Source organism: Hydra vulgaris, chromosome 03, assembly GCF_038396675.1.
Source record: "Hydra vulgaris chromosome 03, alternate assembly HydraT2T_AEP".
Lineage (NCBI taxonomy): Eukaryota > Metazoa > Cnidaria > Hydrozoa > Anthoathecata > Hydridae > Hydra > Hydra vulgaris.
The window spans coordinates 6990628-7010000 of NC_088922.1; the positions used below are offsets into that span (position 1 = coordinate 6990628).

General features: G+C 25.9%; 2 protein-coding genes across 2 annotated transcripts in view; one reads left to right on the forward strand and one right to left on the reverse strand.

Annotated features, from left to right (window-relative positions):
• The first annotated feature begins 2467 nt into the window (after nt 1–2467).
• Nucleotides 2468–4780, forward strand: LOC100209293 (twinkle mtDNA helicase). Its single transcript, XM_065792201.1, has one exon. It carries the CDS (start codon nt 2553–2555, stop codon nt 4665–4667), a length of 2115 nt encoding a protein of 704 aa, XP_065648273.1. The 5' UTR covers nt 2468–2552; the 3' UTR covers nt 4668–4780.
• Nucleotides 4781–11221: 6441 nt separating this feature from the next.
• LOC100205773 (adapter molecule crk) overlaps nt 11222–19373 on the reverse strand; it is a 40349-nt gene continuing 32197 nt past the window's right edge. Inside the window, exons 5-8 of the mRNA XM_065792202.1 lie at nt 18471–18599; nt 18144–18257; nt 12748–12837; nt 11222–11738 (exon numbers count right to left, since the gene is read on the reverse strand). Coding sequence (XP_065648274.1) covers nt 11616–11738; nt 12748–12837; nt 18144–18257; nt 18471–18599 — 456 coding nt within the window. The 3' untranslated portion in view covers nt 11222–11615. The remainder of the gene's footprint in view (nt 11739–12747; nt 12838–18143; nt 18258–18470; nt 18600–19373) is intronic.

Below are 19373 nucleotides of genomic sequence, written 5' to 3' on the forward strand. Positions count from 1 at the left end.
TAGCAATAATAGTACCTTGTGATATAAATCATTAGCAATAATAGCACCTTGTGAAATAAATCATTAGCAATAATAGCACCTTGTGAAATAAATCATTAGCAATAATAGCACTTTGTGAAATAAATCATTAGCAATAATAGCACCTTGTGAAATAAATCATTAGCAATAATGGCACCTTGTGAAATAAATCATTAGCAATAATAGAACCTTGTGAAATAAATCATTAGCAATAATGGCACCTTGTGAAATAAATCATTAGCAATAATAGCACCTTGTGAAATAAATCATTAGCAATAATAGCACCTTGTGAAATAAATCAATGAAAAATGTCAACTAAAACCTAAAAATGTTTTCATATTTAAAAATTGAAAACACGACATTCAATGCATTTCAATAACTCATTGTATAATGCCTATCATTAGGCGGATAATATTAGTATGCTGGAAGGATCTTAACAGCTACAACTTGTAGTTGTTAAGATGATCCTTCCAGCATACTAATATTAGCCACCTAATGGTTGGCATTATACTATGAGTTATTGAAATGCATAGAATGTTGTATTTTTAAATTTTAAATATTGTAAACATTGTTTGATTTTTAAATATTGTTTTAAAAACTGTAGCTTACAACTAATGTAAAAACTGATCAACAAGTTGCCATATTTTTTCTGACGACATTATTTGTATTTTATGTTGCAGGCTTTTAAGAATATTTTAGATTGTATAAAATGGCCCTAGCACACCTTGGTTTATCCTGGGCGTCGTTAGTCAAAAAGTACTAAATGACATAATACAACACAATCTGTAAACAAAAGAAACAATACAGTTAGATTTACAGGGGCACCAATCAGATGTTACGGGCGATTGAAGGCTCTCGGCGCTCCTGATTTACATAAGTTGTGTCACAAAATCAATTTAGTTTTACATAACTAGTAAACAAAAGGCTAATTTATATTTAAAAAATATACCAATTTACTAATTTTGTTATGAATTAAAATGTTTTTTTTTGTTCGTATTTATTTCTAACGTTGAAAAACTGATATAGAACCATTTCCAGATATAAATGTTTAGAATTATTTTTCTTAATAAATTTGCTGGACTTTAAAAATAGATGTGGAAATCCCGGTTTTAAGTTAAAAAAGTTCGGTAAAGATGGTGAGTTAACCACGAGGTCTTTTGCTCCTACAGATTTATAAAACTTTAGGCACATAAAAATAAAAAATTATAACCAATTAATATGACAGACATTATTCCGAAATTTTTTAAGGAAAAAAAACAGTACAAATTGATTATTATTCAATCTTTGTTTTTATAAAAAGTTATAAAGTAAGAGTTAATAGTATAAAGTAGTAGCATCAATAAAATCGTGATGCAGTATATGTATCAATCAATGCGTTTTCAATTTTTTCTGTCCACTTGTGTACAATTAAAGAATGAATTATATATATACATTATATATATATATATATATATATATATATATATATATATATATATATATATATATATATATATATATATATATATATATATATATATATATATATATGTATATATATGTATATATATATATATATGTATATATATATATATATATATATATATATATATATATATATATATATATATATATATATATATATATATATATATATATATATATGTAAATTATGTTAGTGTATTTTACAAATAGAGTGCTCAATATTCTTAAAGAACAGAGCAATAATAAATTAGTAAAAAACACTTATCTAACTTTTATCTTCTACTTTAGTTTCACCATTGTAGGATCATCAGGAAGAGTTCAGGAAGAACTCTTCCTGGTGATCCAGCAATGGTGAAACTTAAAGTAGAAGATAAAAGTTAAATAAGTGTTTTTTATTAATTTATATATATATATATATATATATATATATATATATATATATATATATATATATATATATATATATATATATGTATGTATAAAGTGTATATGTATGTATGTATATATATATATATATGTATAAAGTGTATATGTATGTATGTATGTATGTATATATATATATATATATATATATATATATATATATATATATATATATATATATATATATATATATATATATATATATATATATGTAAATTATGTTAGTGTATTTTACAAATAGAGTGCTCAATGTTCTTAAAGAACAGAACGATAATTAATTAGTAAAAAACACAATGTGTGTATATATATATATATATATATATATATATATATATATATATATATATATATATATATATATATATATCCACAATAGTTTATATTTTAATATTTATACATACATATTTTTATATATACATATATATATATATTTATATATATAAGTAGAAATATTTAATTAATACTTTGTATTTCTTTATCCGCTATAGTTTATGTGTAAATACATATTTATTGTTGTTAATAATTTTTATTTCATTTATGTAAATTTTTAGTTTGCTTCTATTTTTATATAAAGGTAATAAAAAGTTGTTTATATCATAATTGTGTTTTAAAAAGATTTAATTATATTTTTGGTTGGTTGTTGGTTAATGGAGTCACTCATATCCTGTGCTTGTCAAGCAGTTCGAAGAACAGGGGTTCGTTTTGCAATTTCCCAGTTTAACAATGAAAACGTACCACAAAACAATGACATTTTCTCAAGAAGGAGTAATATTGCCACTATATTTCAAAATACACTCAAAATTGAAAAAACAGTGGATTCAAAAAATATGCCATTAAACTCCAGTTATAAAAAGTATAATTATTTCAGGGGGTTCAATAAGACTTTATCATTATCAAAATTTGCAGAATGTACTTTGTTAAAAACTTATAACATGACTGTTCAAACACAAGGTTATATACACACTGCTGCTGCTTCTCTAGAAAAGTGGCTTTCTGTACAGGAAATTGAAGAGGTGTTACACCAATCAGGTTCAGCTTTTAAAAAAGGACATACCGGATATTTAACTGCATGTCACGAATGCAACATTGAATATGAAATTGAAGAATTAAATTTATTTGTTGACAAGCATACTGGCAACACAACATGCACTTGCTGTGGAAAAGAAATGTCATGGAAGGAATTTAAAAACAAAACACCTTATGTTAATAGCCATAAAAATTTAGAAACTTCTGAAAAACCACCTATTTATTTGCAGTCATGTTCTCCTGAAGAACACAGTTATTGGCAAAACTCTGCTCCTATAACTTCTGAAGTGCTTAAAGACATAACAACCTATTTAAAATTGTACCATATAGATGAAAATATTTTAAATAATTTTGGTGTTCGTGTTGCTTATGATTGCAATAGTGAAAAAAATGAAATCAATGGTTTAATATTTCCTTATTATGATATCACCAAAACTGTCTTGATGGGGTTTAAGAAAATATTTTTTAAAAATCAAGAGCAAACACTTATTGGAAATAGAGAGGATTTGAATTTGTTTGGTTGGCAATGTATTGCTTCAGGTCAAAAAGAAGTTGTTCTTACAGCAAATGAGTTAGACTGTATTGCAGTGAAATGGGCTACAGGTGTTCCATGTTTAGCTTTACCTACTTCAAACCTTCCCCCATCATTATTACCATTTTTAGAGCAATTTGATCGTATTACCTTTTGGTTTCCTAACAGTTATCAGTCTAGACAAAATGTACTTCAATTTACTAAAAAGCTGAATATGTTGAGATGTTTTACTACAGGCAAAAACGTTGAGAGTCCTTTATTTTGTCTTGAATATGGAAAAGATTTTATGAAAAAGACTTTACAGGAGTCTTGGTGTATGACTATAGATCGTCTTTTAACTATCAAAGATATTGGAGATGAGTTGTTTAACGAGTTGACGCATGCCAAAGAAAATGCAGGTGTTGCTTTTACTCGATTTCCGCTTTTAAATGACTTTTTAAAAGGGCATCGAAGAGGTGAGTTGACAATATTTACTGGCCCCACTGGGTCTGGAAAAACAACTTTTTTATCTGAGTTATCTCTTGATCTTTGCATGCAAGGCATTAACACACTGTGGGGGAGTTTTGAAATTAAGAATGTTAGACTTGCAAATATCATGCTTCATCAATATTCTGGTATTGCTTTAGAAAAGCATATGGATAAGTTTTCAAAATGGTATGAATGTTTTGAAAACCTGCCAATGTACTTTATGAGTTACTATGGCGCACAAGATCTTCATAGTGTTATACAAACCATAGAACATAGCGTTTATATGTATGACATAGAACATGTTATTATAGATAATTTACAATTTATGACCACAATTAGCAATGATGATGATCGTTTTCAAGCCTTAGACAAAGCCATTAGTTTATTTCGAAAATGTGCTTCTGAATTAAATATTCATGTAACTATTGTTGTTCACCCTAGAAAAGAGAATGATGATTCTATTTTACAGACAGCCTCAGTTTTTGGTACTGCTAAAGCAACTCAAGAAGCTGATAACGTTTTGATTCTCCAAAAAACGGATAATCTGATCATGCAAGTGAAAAAAAACCGTTTCAATGGGACCGTAGGTACGATACCTTTGTGTTTTAATCCTGATTCATTGTGTCTGTCTGGGTTTTTTCGTAATGTTGATACTGGTGAAGGAGTCTTACCTGAGCTAAAACCAATCAGACCCATACAAAATTTGACTGCCGCTAGAAGAAGTAAAAAAATATAGATAAATTTTTAAAATTAATTTTTTGTTTAAAATTTTATATTACTCACTAAATTTTTTATGCATGTTTATTATATTTTTTATTCTTTACATAATTTATTTTATTTTTCAGTTAACATGGTTAATATTTGTCACGAGTTCAATTTTAGGCATCCTTCACAATTCAACCTCTAGTCATCTGGACCCTATACGATAAATTTTTTATAATTTTTCGGGGGTTTTCGGAAAACCACACTATATGGAAAGCCGTTTTCCATACGTATATGTAAGAAATGTTTTCCATATAGTGTGGTTTTCCGAAGTATGAGCTCTCTCTATTTCTCCTAAAACTTAATTTCTTTTTTTTAATTTCATTGAATTCCATGAGTTTTAAAATCAGTAGTATGTTATGTATTCTTAGTTGTTTAGTGAGGGACGTTTATTAATTTTCGTAAAATTTCTCACTTACTTCAAGCTTTTAAACCCCCTCTTCCATTTATTAACTTTTACTTGTTATTAACAAAAAAAAAACATCTTAGGAAAAAACATCTAAAAAAAAATAAGTCAGAAAATTTATCAGTGATTGATAAGAATAAAAATTTTCATTATAATCAGGCCTTAAATTTTATAGATTTTTTTAATTCGTCGACATTTTAAAAAACTCGTAAATTTCGATTTGTCAAAAATTTTTAAACTAAAATTTTACATTTGACTCGGTAAAAGTTTTCTATTATTGTATGGTGCATTTTAAAATTAAAGTTTTTTTTTTTTTTGTAATGGGCATTTAAAATGCTTAAATGGGTTTAGGCCCCCTCAATTTTACTTTTTGATTTATTTGCGACCCTTATCATTTTTTTTCCGAATTTAAAAACACTTATTTCTATTCTTATAGAACAAATACTCTTAATTAAAATAAAAAAAACTTCTTTCTATTGTTACAAGACAAATGCTCTTGAATAAAAAAGGTTTTATTTGAGTGACACGACAAAATCTGGCGGCCTTTTTGGCCACCTTCTATTTATAACTTTTTTTTTATTTCGTTAAACTTCATTCAATAAAATTTTATTGAGTTTAACTAAATATTTAGTTAAATTTAACTAATAAAAATAATTGCATTGTTTTATATTTTATAATATTTTATAATACTAATGAGTCAAAGTATAATTTTCCAAAACTTTCAGTGTAATTAGGCTTTAAAAATCGTCGAATTTTATAAAATCTTGTAAACTTCGATTTGTCAAACTTTAGGTTTTCGTTTATTTCTCACGATAGTATAAAACTCATTTAAGCAAATTTAATTCTATTGAATTATATCTCGTGGACGATCTTAAACTTCTTGAGTATGACACAGGTAAACAAATTAAAACTACATTTTTCAGAATGGTTACTATTCGTTACATTCTACTATTTAATAAACCAGTCGAATTACAAGAGAAAGTGCCATTGTAACCGATCAAATATTCACAAATGAGTTAAATGCCAAAATTAAAACAGGAATATTTAAATCGCACATTCGTGACTATTTACCAGTATTTATACACAAAAGTGCGATAATGTTTTTGCCCAAAAAGTGAAAAAAACAACTAGACTAATAAATGAAGAATTTGTTTATGAAAAGTATAAACTGTTTTTATAACTTGCTATCTCTTTTATATTGAAATCATCCTTTAAAAATTACAAACGTTAATAAAGCATATGATATGTTTTTAACAAGTTGAAAAAAGTTTATAACAAAGCTTTTCTATAAAACTTGTCGAAACAAAAATGCTATATACAAATCCTTGGATAACAATAACAAATTTATCAAAACTAGTGCATTTAAAAACGAAACTAAGTATAAACACTATAGGCGTCTTTTCGAATCAATCTTAAGACGTTCTAAAAAATTAAGTAAACACAAAAATGAAACTCAGAAAATCTGCATAATTAAATAAGTAACTGGAAAAAAAAACTTATTTAGAATAGTCTTCCAATCGATCTTAACACAAATTTAAGAATTTATTACAGATAAGTCTTTAATTGCCAAAATAATTTAATCAGTATTTTGTTAATGTAGGTTATAACTTATTACTTATAACTTAGCAACATAAAAAATAACTCAAAATTAAAATTTTAATCCTTTTCAAATCCTAATAATACTAATTTAATGGACAATAATGAACGAGAAAGAAAACTGTTAGATGCAACAACGTTTTTGCAACGTTTTTGTTAAAAACCTGCACAAAGTTTATGAATGGATGTCTCTAAAACAAGGAGTTTAGCTTGAAAAACTTAAAATTGCAAAAATTATTTTAATTTTTAAATCTGGCTTTGTAAACTACAGACTGATTTCAATTCTTCTTCGTTTCTCAAAAATAGTAGAAAGAGTTATGTATAGTAGACTTTATTCTTTTCAAAATATAAATATTATTCTTTAAAATAAAGAGTTTGGATATAAGTCAAAGGCATTCCACTGATCACGCTATTATTCGCTTTATTCTGATGGTACAAGTTTAGTTCACGGTGTGCCGCAAGGCTGAGTTGTAAATTATTCTCGGGCGTTTCGGTCTTTCAAGGAAATCAATGGGCTTTTGCTATGCGTTTTTCTCCTTGCCTATTTCAATACATTTAAATTTAAATTAAAAAACAACGAGGTATAATAAGGTAGCTGGAGGGAGAACGAAGCCGAAAATCGTTTTAAAGTTATGGTACTGTCTTAGTAGTATGATTATTCCAGGGGGAAGTTAAAAGGGTGCTTTTGCATTTTCAAAAATTAGAATGAACCTGTAAAAGCTGTAGTCAAAATGGATTATTCTCTTAAAAATTGACTGGATAAGTTTTTAACAACTGTTCGAACTATTAAGAAGTAATCACAACAAAAATCACAATCTACGTAAAGTAATTGTTTTTGAATACCTCGATGCATGTATATATATATATATATATATATAATATATATATATATATATATATATATATATATATATATATATATATATATATATATATATATATATATATATATATATATATATATATATAGCTATAAATATCAGAGTTTTAGACAATCTCTACCACTTGTTTGAAGGTTACTTTTTGCTTCAAGGTTTGTTACGTTCTTAAAAACGTTTTTCGACAAGGAATCATATCTTTCAAGGATTTTATTTTGTGTTAAAGTATTTTTGTTGGATTTAAAAATCAATTTCTACATTTTAAATATAATAATATAACAATATCATTGCATAACTTTTTTAAAAGTTGAATGCGATTAGTTTAACTTTAAATTATGATAATTACGTGGTATTTAATTGAAAACTATGTTACCATGACGACCGTTCTTCTAAGAATGACGTATTTTTACTTCGTTTTCACACCAGCTATGTTATAACTCTATGGTACACGTGCAGTTTTGGTACAAGAAAACTATTTTAGTAATGCTCATGAGGTTACGTTTTCAGTACATGACGTCATCAGAGGCTATTCTATAAATAAAACGAGGGGGGCGGGGGTTGTGAATCCTTAAAAGATACCGACTGGTTCTTTAAAAAAGAAAAAAGAAAAAATCGTCAAAATTTTCCTAAAATTTTTCCGACCGAATTGTGTCAAATACCCGACTAAATTCTTAAAAAAAACGACTATATCTTGAAAGTCACCTTCTTTCTCTTTAAAAAAAAAAAAACTTGAATTCCGACCAAGAAAGACCTTATAAATAAGAAAAATTGCCAATAAACGATTAGAACAGATTATATTGTTAAACTATGATGTTCATTTCACCTAAAAAAGTATTTATTTAAAATCTTGTTTAAATTTGGACAAGCGATTGTGATTTTAAGATTTTTTTTTTTTTTATAAAAAAAGACTTTGGTCTGAGTTTTTTCGCTACAAACATTTATACTTTATGATAGAGCAAAATTTATCATTTAATTTTTTTTTTCGTCTTTTCGTAATTTACAGACCTGATTATTTAACTCTGACGGTTTCATTTTGACTTTTTGCAAATCGCCATAAGCGAAAACCAATCAAATTATCGAACTTCAAATTTCGCAAATCGCGAAATTTGAAATTCGATATCAATCAAATTTCGCAAATCGCGAAAACCAATCAAATTTCGCCATAAGCGAAAACCAATCAAATTATTGAATATTAATCACGTGATATAAACAGTAAAAAAAGCGAAACCTCGTTGTTTTTAAAGAGGTAAAAAATCAAAATTCTTAACTTGGCGTTCTTATTGATTTTATATGAACTTACTCTAAAAATTGGCAAGCATTAGTAAGTTCATCCAATAAGGAGAAGGCCTTAAATCAAGAATTTACAAATGTAAATTTGCACACTGTCAATTACGAAAGTTGCACTTCATAAGAATGTTTATCTTCAAGTGGCCACACGAAGATAAATCTTTTTGTGAAAAACCTTACATAGAGTTAAACCTGCTGTTCGTTCTTGCAGTAACAGTTTTTTAACAGAAATGTTCATATCAGAGTTTAGCATTTATTTTCTTATACTTTTTTGTAAAAAACCTTATATTGATTTATTATATTACAAAATGATATCACTCTTACATACCAATACATAAATATTAGGATTAATAAATGGAAAGAAATTTCTACATGCTTCAAAGTAGAATAGTATGCTTAAAAGTAATAATTGCTTTTAGTTAAACATACAGCGTAACTTATTGCTGCCATTTTTATTTAGAAAAAAAAGTAACGCAAAAGAAGGTAAGTGGAAATCAAAACTGCGTTTCGTCGTAGTGAAAAAATTCGCTTCGCGCGAATATTTCGACTTGTGGAAAACGGCCGTTAGGAATAAAGCGCGCTTGAATAAATTATCAAGTCTGTAGAAGTGGCGTATATTATGCTGACTATTTGGCCTTCAACAAAACGGAGAAGGCAAGCTTCGATTAAAATAAAAAAGTTAGTTTTTCTTGGTATGCATTTATTCTTTTGTTTTAATCAAAAAAATTTAGCCCAACGATTATGACGAATGATATGAACACAACATGTCTCGGAGGTTTGGGATCCCTTTAAAGTGAAAACTTAAAAAGAAGATTTTACGCCATTATTTTTACCGAGGCAAAAGGTGAATCCAACAAAATTTATTACTGGAAATCCCTGAACGAGCTAAACACTGGACCTGAGAGTGTTTACTCCCTCCCTGATCATTTGTTCTAAACTTTTTGAGCTTATGAAAACTACAAATTACGAGAAGTTTCAAAGAGAGCGTTTTTCCTCATGCGCAGCCTGAAAAGTATTAGCTGTTTGCTAACACAGAGGTAACCCCTGGTGACAGAAATTTAGCACAATCTTTTATTTTGTTAGTTTTCTTTTGCCGAAAGTTTTGTTTATATAAACTAGTTAATAAAAATTATTAACTAATTTAAATAATCGAAATTGATCGTAAAATGATGCTGACTACTTTAATTGAACAAGTGTACAATTATTGTAATTTGCATCCTTATTCTAAAAAATGCTAGCAGCCGTGGCGCAACGGTTTGAGTTGTGGCTTAGAACCAAAAAAAAAAAGGTTTAAAGATCGACACCGGCTCCAGCCTAATAAGCGACATTGGTAAGGAAGAAGGCGTGAACTTCCTAGTTAAATGCTCTTCCACAGTGCTCTGTGATAAGACCGTAAGGACTTCCTGGAGCACGTTAAAAACCACACACACAAAAAAAACTATGAACCTTATAAAGTATTTTGAATGCTCTAATCACCCCAAAAGAACCATTAAACGTGATGTGACAAAGTAGAAGAACAACGAACAGAAACATTAATCGTCTTAAATATTTCTCGAACCGGTTTGGAGCTTCAACAAGAAAAAACTCAAGAAATTTAAGTTTGATCATTCCTACATCGCAAATATATATATATATATATATATATATATATATATATATATATATATATACATATATATATATATATATATATACATATATATATATATATACATATAAATATATACATATATATATATATTAAACATTTCGCTTATATTAAATTATATTAAACTTATATTATATTAAACAAGGCAACAAGCAGCCACTAATTAGAGTTGGAAGTTACTGAAAGAGAAGAGATAAAGATTGTAGTGCAAGATAACGATTGACGGACGACTTAAAGGATGGCAAATTATATGAATCAGGAAAGCAAGATGAAGGAAGCGAATTCCAAAGAGCTGATGTTTGAGGAAAAAAACTAGACGAATAAGCGCTTTTGGAGCACTTAGAAACAGTCACAGAAAATTAAAAAAAAAAATAATAAAACAAGTATTTGTTATTTAAAGAAAAAACAAATTCCTAATCCGAATTCAGAAACCGCGAATCTGTCATTTATGATGAGTTATATTTCACATTTAAAAATACAAATAAAAATTCTAATACTAGAGTTTCGTTACTTTTTTTGTACTTTTACTACTTGCGTTTATTTTGTGCCAAATTATTGTCATCAGGGTAAATACGTTTACTTTGTGCCAAAGTTTTGTCAACAGTTATGAAACCATTTTTTTATATTTTTATAACCATGACGAAGACATGAAATTTAGATTAAAGCGTTAAATCATACAGGTTTTAATGCAGAATAGAAATACTTTAACGAGCTAAGCGCTATAAAATGTTTTTTTAAAAATAAACTGCAATTTTTTATATACAAGTTTGATTGATATAAGTCATTCAATATTACCATATTGAACAATAGCTATTTACACAAACACCGTCAATAAAAATAACAACTTAAACTTTAACTAAAAAAAAAAAAAAATAATTTAACAATAAAAAATATTCTGTCATGAAAATAATTTTTAAAACTATATATAAAAAAAAATTTGTATTAAAAATACCTAATGGATAGTAGTATATCTGCTTTGTTAGTGAGTGAAAATAAATAGAAAGTTGACTAGGGACTATTTAATAAAAAAAAATCTTTAAAAAATTTACTAAAATTGGTTACAAAAACTTTACCAAAAGTGGATATAAAACTAAAAAAACAACCCAGCTATTGATCAACAAGTAAACGAACATGATTGAAAGGAAAAAAGCCAACTTTTGAGTTTGATAGATTTTTTCCCTCCCAAGAACCGTCTTCGCTTGTCTTCAATACTTCAATTTTATCTCCTTTCTATAATATAAGACCTTAACTTAACAAAAAAATAATAATAAAAAAATGAGTAATAATTATTAAAATGAAAGCTATATAATATAGGATTATTAAAACTAAATTAACTTAATATATATAAGAAAAATAAGTAAAAATAAGTAAATAAACAAACTTTTATATAAAAGCAAAAAGGTTATTTTGATAATAATCGATCGATAAGACAAAAGTTTTCAAGTTTGACAAACCCGAAGTGGGCGCATACATACAAACCCGAAGTGGGCGCATATATACAAATTCGAAGTGGGCGCATTCTTTAGTCGACGTAAACTTCTTATTTAGACAGAGTATAATATGGTTAAAAAAATTTTATTTTAACTTCTAAAGTTAAACACCAGGTATTCACCTTGTTAATTCCAAAATTTGTAATTTCCTTGAAACTCCAAAATTTGTAACTTCCTTGAAACTCAAATTTTGTAACTTTCTTGAAATTCAGAAGTTAAATATCAAAACCTCTTAAGACCAATCTCTTAAGGTTAACCTCTTAAGGCCTAACGGTTTTAAGACCCAATCAATTTACAAGTGTAAAAATTTAAACAGAAAATGTCAGGAAACCTAGAAAATCGCAAGAGAATCAAACTTTCACTATTATTACATCAGGATTACTTGTGACAAATGATTACATTAAAAAAATTTATTTGGACTTATTTGGATCATTATAAATATATGAACTAAATACCAAACAAATCATAATGAATTATGAAAATAATGATTTATAACAATGAAAAGATAATTATTTAAGAGTTAGACCAAATATTTATAATCACAAGCATATTGAGGATTTTCTAAAAAAAAATAGTGATTCAAAAGTTATGGTGCAAACTAAAAAGACGTTCCTGAAAATGTAGTAACTCGAAAATCAGCTAAATTAAAATAAACTATAATACAAACCAAAAAATCTCAATTGTTTCACTTTATTATGTTAAGTCAAATGGAACTATCAATGTTATAAACAAAAATTATCAACACCTACTTTGAAACCCAACAACGTTTCATCATAAAAATTTGGCTCTCTATCTTTGATTGCAACTGCAATTAATGGTCCAGTATGGCTGTTAGGTATCTACATAAAGATTAATAAAGATACATGATAAAAAAACTACAACAATTTTAAAGTAGTATAATAGTAGAAATAATAAAACTAAAAATAGGGATTAAGGGACTAAAAATAGTTTGTTTAAAACTAAAAATAGGGATTAAGGGACTAAAAATAGTTTGTTTAAAACTAAAAATAGGGATTAAGGGACTAAAAATAGTTTGTTTAAAACTAAAAATAGGGATTAAGGGACTAAAAATAGTTTGTTTAAAACTAAAAATAGGGATTAAGGGACTAAAAATAGTTTGTTTAAAACTAAAAATAGGGATAATGTTTGTTTAAGGGGTAAATTGAATTTGTCATAATAGCTTTATTGACAAAAAATTCAATTTTTAGCACTTTTGTTATAATATATTATAATTTTAAATTTAATACATTAAATTTAAAATAAAAAAAACCCAGCTATGTCATTAGAAAACGTTATCAGCTAAAATGTCATAACAATTTTTTTTTCTTCGTTTTTAAATTTTAGAAAAAAATATTTGTAAAGTATATATTATCGCGCATACGATAAATGATAATTTTAAAGAATTACTAGGTATTTAAGTTGATGTAGCTTTGAGACCTTAATGAACATGGTTTGTTTAAAATTTAAAATATAATCAGGTAGGATAATGTTGCTCTATGTATTTAAAATATTAACATAAATAAATTTGATGCAAACAAACGTGAAGACCAAAAACAAGTGTTTAGTGATAATGAGGAAACTAAAATTGTTATTAAAAGTTCAACACAAGTTATTGATATTTTACTATAATAATTTCTTACTACTATATCAGATGTAATAAACAATTATAACATTGTACCAATGTAGTATATACAACTTTGATGAGATGCACTGGTAACCAAAAAGACTGCCAGGTTTTATGGTGTGCTACTCAAAATAAACCAATTTTTATTTAAGAGTATTTGTTTGGTAACAATAGAAAATAGTTTTTTTTTCAAGTCCGAACAAAGCGCTAAGAGCTAAGCCATAAATGGGGCAAAAGTGTTAAATTGAAATTATAGCATAATAAAATTTACTTACATTTTATAAAACATAATAATAACAATGGACTAATTAAGTATTCCGCACACAATTTTTGTTGTTTGAAAACACCAAAATCACTTTAGCTTAATTAAGATAAGTTAAATATCATATAAATAAATATATACATATAAAGAATACATATAGGCATGTAAATGATGCTGAGACCACTAAAAGACATCTTTAAGACACCAAGTCTTAACTAGGATGATCTTTCAAAACTTCACCCTCTTTAAATTTAATTTTTAATATATATACATATATATATATTTTTTATTTAAATATATTTAACATATTTAAGTAGAAGACGCATAAAGACTATGTTTATATCAGATGTACTTCAAGGCATACAATAGATGTCTTTTATAAAGATGTATTTTAAAAGACATATGAAAGTTGTCTTCATTTACACGAATTTTCTTGTAAAGAAGGTGTCTAATAATCATCTTTTTTAGACCTAAAAAAATGCACAAAATATTCTTAATCACTAAATTAAGTAAATTTTCAGCTTTTTTTTTAATGTTAATTCAACTCCCCAAGGCCGAGAAGGCCACTACAGACAAGGAGACTACTTAATTGTTATTATAACCCTCTCGCAACTCTATAACTCTGAAATACAAAACTTGACAAACAAGGCCGCCGCGTGGAGAAACAAGTTGATCAAACTTATCAAATTGCCTTTATTTCTCCATCAAGTGAAGCTATTTGTAATTTCTTTTCTGGATATAAAGTTTTACACCTAAATTTACCATTTGTGGTAAAAAAAAATGGCTCTAAATGATTCTTTATGTTTAAAACTAAGTACATTTTATGTTAAAGCCATAATATTTAATTAAGTAAACTAATTAGATTTTATCATTTTTTTTAAAAACCACAAAAACATACCTTTTTAGACTAGAATGCTTTTTATTTTTACAATATATATATATATATATACATACATATATATATATATATATACATACATACATATATATATATATATATATATATATATATATATATATATATATATATATATATATATATATATATATATATATTCGACCACAATGCTCTTTTAGTGATCGGCATTGATTTTGCAAAAAAAAGTTAGATACAATGGTCTTACTATAAGACATAGAAACGAGGTAGGCAAAAATTTTTTTTTGCTGATCTTAAACACTTTAAGGTTGCTGGTTAGGTCGGCATTGCTGAATGCCCACCGAATTTAGAGGGCTGTGTGTGTGTGTGTGTGTGTGTGTGTGTGTGTGTGTGTATATATATATATATATTTATGCTTTTGATATGTATAGAGAATTCAAGGGGAATTGAAAGCTTGTCCTGGATAAGTCAGACTAAAAGTCAGACTTATCCAGGGTCCAAGTTAACGGGATTCTGCTGTATATATATATATATATATATATATATATATATATATATATATATATATATATATATATATATATATATATATATATATATATATATATATATATACATACAGTAGCAAAACTTCCAGACAGGGTAAAAAAACTTAAATTTTATCAATAATTCACGACATAACTTATTAAAGCCAGCATATTATATACCAATTGAAAGTGTTTATGTTTAGTATATTATTTTTAATGAATATTGATAATTTAATCAACCTATTGATTAAAAAATTAACAATTTTTGATAAGTTCTTGATTATATTTGCAGAAAAAGTGTTTATATTTTAAAATGTATGAATTTTTAACAATATTTGAACAAAATTTATTTTATAATTTGGGATTAAATTATAAGGGCTAATTATAAGGACTATATTGACAATCAAGAACAGTTTCACATCTACGACACAAAAAGTCAACTAAATTAATGCAAACATTGACGGGCATAACGTGCATAATTACTTTTATTTTTCTGAACAAATTAGCATGATTTGTACCTTGATTTAGCATGATTTGTACCTTGCTAATATTTAACGGTTAAAATTTTCTCATAAATAATCAATTGCATTTAATTTCAAATAATTCATTTGATTGAAATATCAACTTCAAAACGTGGACTTCAATCTTTTTGAAGAATTCCTAAACCAATTTGCCTGTGTGTTTAGTATTGTTATCCTGATGGTATATACATCAACTAGTCATTTTACCCTTTGCATGAGATAACACAATGCTCTTACATACGTTATTGCATATTACTTGATCAATAGTTCCAGTATATCTATGCAATGGATCAACACTGTCCAACTAAAACATCCCAAAAGTATTACATTACAATGTTTTATCCATGTTTTACGGTAAGCAGTTGAGATTTTATGTTTACTTGCATGTTTTATGGTAAGCAGTTGAGATTTTATATTTACCATGTTTATCTTAATGTTTAATGCAGCCCTCAAAATTAGGGTATTTAGGTCGACATTTGGCAATGCTGACCTAAACTGCCAACCTAAAGTTGTTTGAGGTCAGCAAAAATTGCTGATCTAGCTTCTATGTTTTATAGTAAAACCTTTGTGTCAAATTTTTTTTGCTGACCTTCAGCTGACCTCTAATAGTTTAAGGTCGGAAAAAAATTGCTGACCTCAGTTTTCCTAATTCCAAGGTTGTTTATGGTAAGCAGTTGAGATTTTGTTTACCATGTTTACCTCCATGTTTTACAGTTGAGATTTAGGATCATATTTTGAAATAAACAAATTCAAATAAAAGGCTCTGGATTAGCGAAAACAATTATGACTTAAACTGACGAAAAATACAGCCATCATATCTAATATTGCGCTAATAAAATGCTAGCATTAGTTAAACACATATTCAAATTCTACATTAACTCAAATGCTTGTACAAATATTGTACAAAACCTTTGTTCAATCTATATTCATAAATGTAGCAGCAATCTGGAATCCAGCAAAGAAATATGATATATCAGCCCTTCAAAAAGTTCAAAGAAGAGACACTGAAACAAGAAACTGAGTTGAGAACCAAGATTAAAAAGTTCAACTCTAGAAACTGAGCAGTTAAGAAGAGATCTAGTGCTTCAAAATTATCCAAAGATTAAACTTAGTCAACTGGTGACTAGATTGATCTTTGATTACAAATATTAAATTTTATATATAGACATTATATTTAATAGATTTTTTTAAACTCTAGCAATAAACTATTATTATTATTATTATTATTATTATTATCGCTGATATCAATTTTAATTACTTAAATAGCAATCACATTTTAAGTTTAATCATTTTTTAAAAACCATAATTCTATTCTATTTCCTTAATTCTGCCTATTCCATTTTATTTTTTTAATACTTTTGTTTTATTTTTTTAGTCTTTTTGTGTCATTTTTGTTTTGTTTTATTTATTGTACATACATTAACTTATTTAAATAGGTAGAACATGTGAGGAGTGAACATATATTAACTTATATAAATAGGTAGAACGAGAAGTGTAGTTACATCAACTGAGGGTTTTGGTTTGGGATGGCAATTTTAATGCCCACAACATCAATTATTGTTCACATTGTAAATGGTAAAATACGAAAATTCTCAAGGTTAGACAAGATAAATTTTACTGTGTAATATCTATGTAGTAATATATAATAGGGAAAATACCATGATTGATTTTTTATTACTATTATTATTATTATCATTTTTATTAATAAATTTTTATTATTAAATTTTATTATTACTATTTCTGTTAACTTAATAATAAAATAGCCATCTGAGAGGCTTCAGTACATACAAAACTGAGAGTTTGTGTTTGAGCTAGTCTACTAAATGTCTACTAAAGCGCATTTAGATAAGCATAATGCATTTATATTTCACTCAGTTTGATTTTTAGAAACATATTTATACCATTATCTTCATTTTTCACATAAATCTACCAATTTAGTTTACATGTCTCTCATATTACATATCTCGGTCACATATGTAAAACTTTTATTTTATATAAATCTCCTATTTTATCAAAAACAGAAGATTCTAATTATTTCAATTTTTTATTGCAATTAACCAATAAAAATTGCAATTAACTCATTGCAATTAACCAATAAAAATTGCAATTAACTCATTGCAATTAATCAATTAAAATTGCAATTAACTCATTGCAAATAACCCAATTAAAAAAAAAAAAATTATGTAAAAGATAAAAGAAAAGCTGGGTAAAAAAAAGAAAAAAAGTTGAGACAAGAAACTTGACTAAGTTGAGACAAGAAACTTGACTGAAGAAACTTACCAGATAAACTTATGCATTTAACACATAAAATTAATTAACATATGAAAGTCTTACTCGTGAAATCTTTTGATCTGTTATATATTGTTTTGGTTGGGCATAATTCTGTGGTTTGACAGGTGAATGTGAATCATTTTTAACGGACCGCTCAACAGCTGAAGCAGGCTTTATCTAAACATTTTTACCAAAAAAATTAACATAATAAACTGGGATTAAAATATTTTAAAAAAACAAACAAACAGTTTAAAAATATGCTTGAAAAAACGCTTAAAAATAAACACTTGAAAAAAAAGAGGAAATACCGAGAAAAAAAAAAACATAAAAAAAAAGCTGACTCTAGAAAAAAGTTCTTTAGAACAAAAACTCAAAATTCTATATATTTACTAATTCTATATAAGGAACAGGAATCATTCCCTCACGCCCAGCATTATCACGAGCTAACCACCACTTATCTTCTTCACGACGAATGATTGTTAATATATCTCCTTTATGGAATGGCAAGTCTTCTGGGTCCTAAGATATAATGTACAACATATATATATATATATATATATATATATATATATATATATATATATATATATATATATATATATATTCTGATTAAATATATATTCTGATATATATATATATATATATATATATATTTAATCAGAATATATATATATATATATATATATATATATATATATATATATATATATATATATATATATTCTGATTAAATATATATATATATATATATATATATTTATTCAGAATATATATATATATATATATATATATATATATATATATATATATATATATATATATATATATATATATATTCTGATTAAATATATATATATATATATATTTAATCAGAATATATATATTATATATATATATATATATATATATATTCTGATTAAATATATATATATATATATATTTAATCAGAATATATATATATATATATATATATATATATATATATATATTTAATCAGAATATATATATATATATATATATATATATATATATTCTGATTAAATATATATATATATATATATATATATATATATATATATATATATATATATATATATATATATATATTCTGATTAAATATATATATATATATATATATATATATATATATATATATATAAATATATATATATATATGATTCTCATTGCTTGGACAATGATGGAATGAATTCTTTGATGTGGGCATGTTATTTTGATAAAGCAGAAAACTTAAAATTTCTTTGTAATCTTGGATTTGAAAATGATACAACTTTT

Excerpts from the sequence above, each read along its gene's own strand:
- LOC100209293 (XM_065792201.1), top strand. The coding sequence starts at position 2,553 with ATGGAGTCACTCATATCCTGTGCTTGTCAAGCAGTTCGAAGAACAGGG.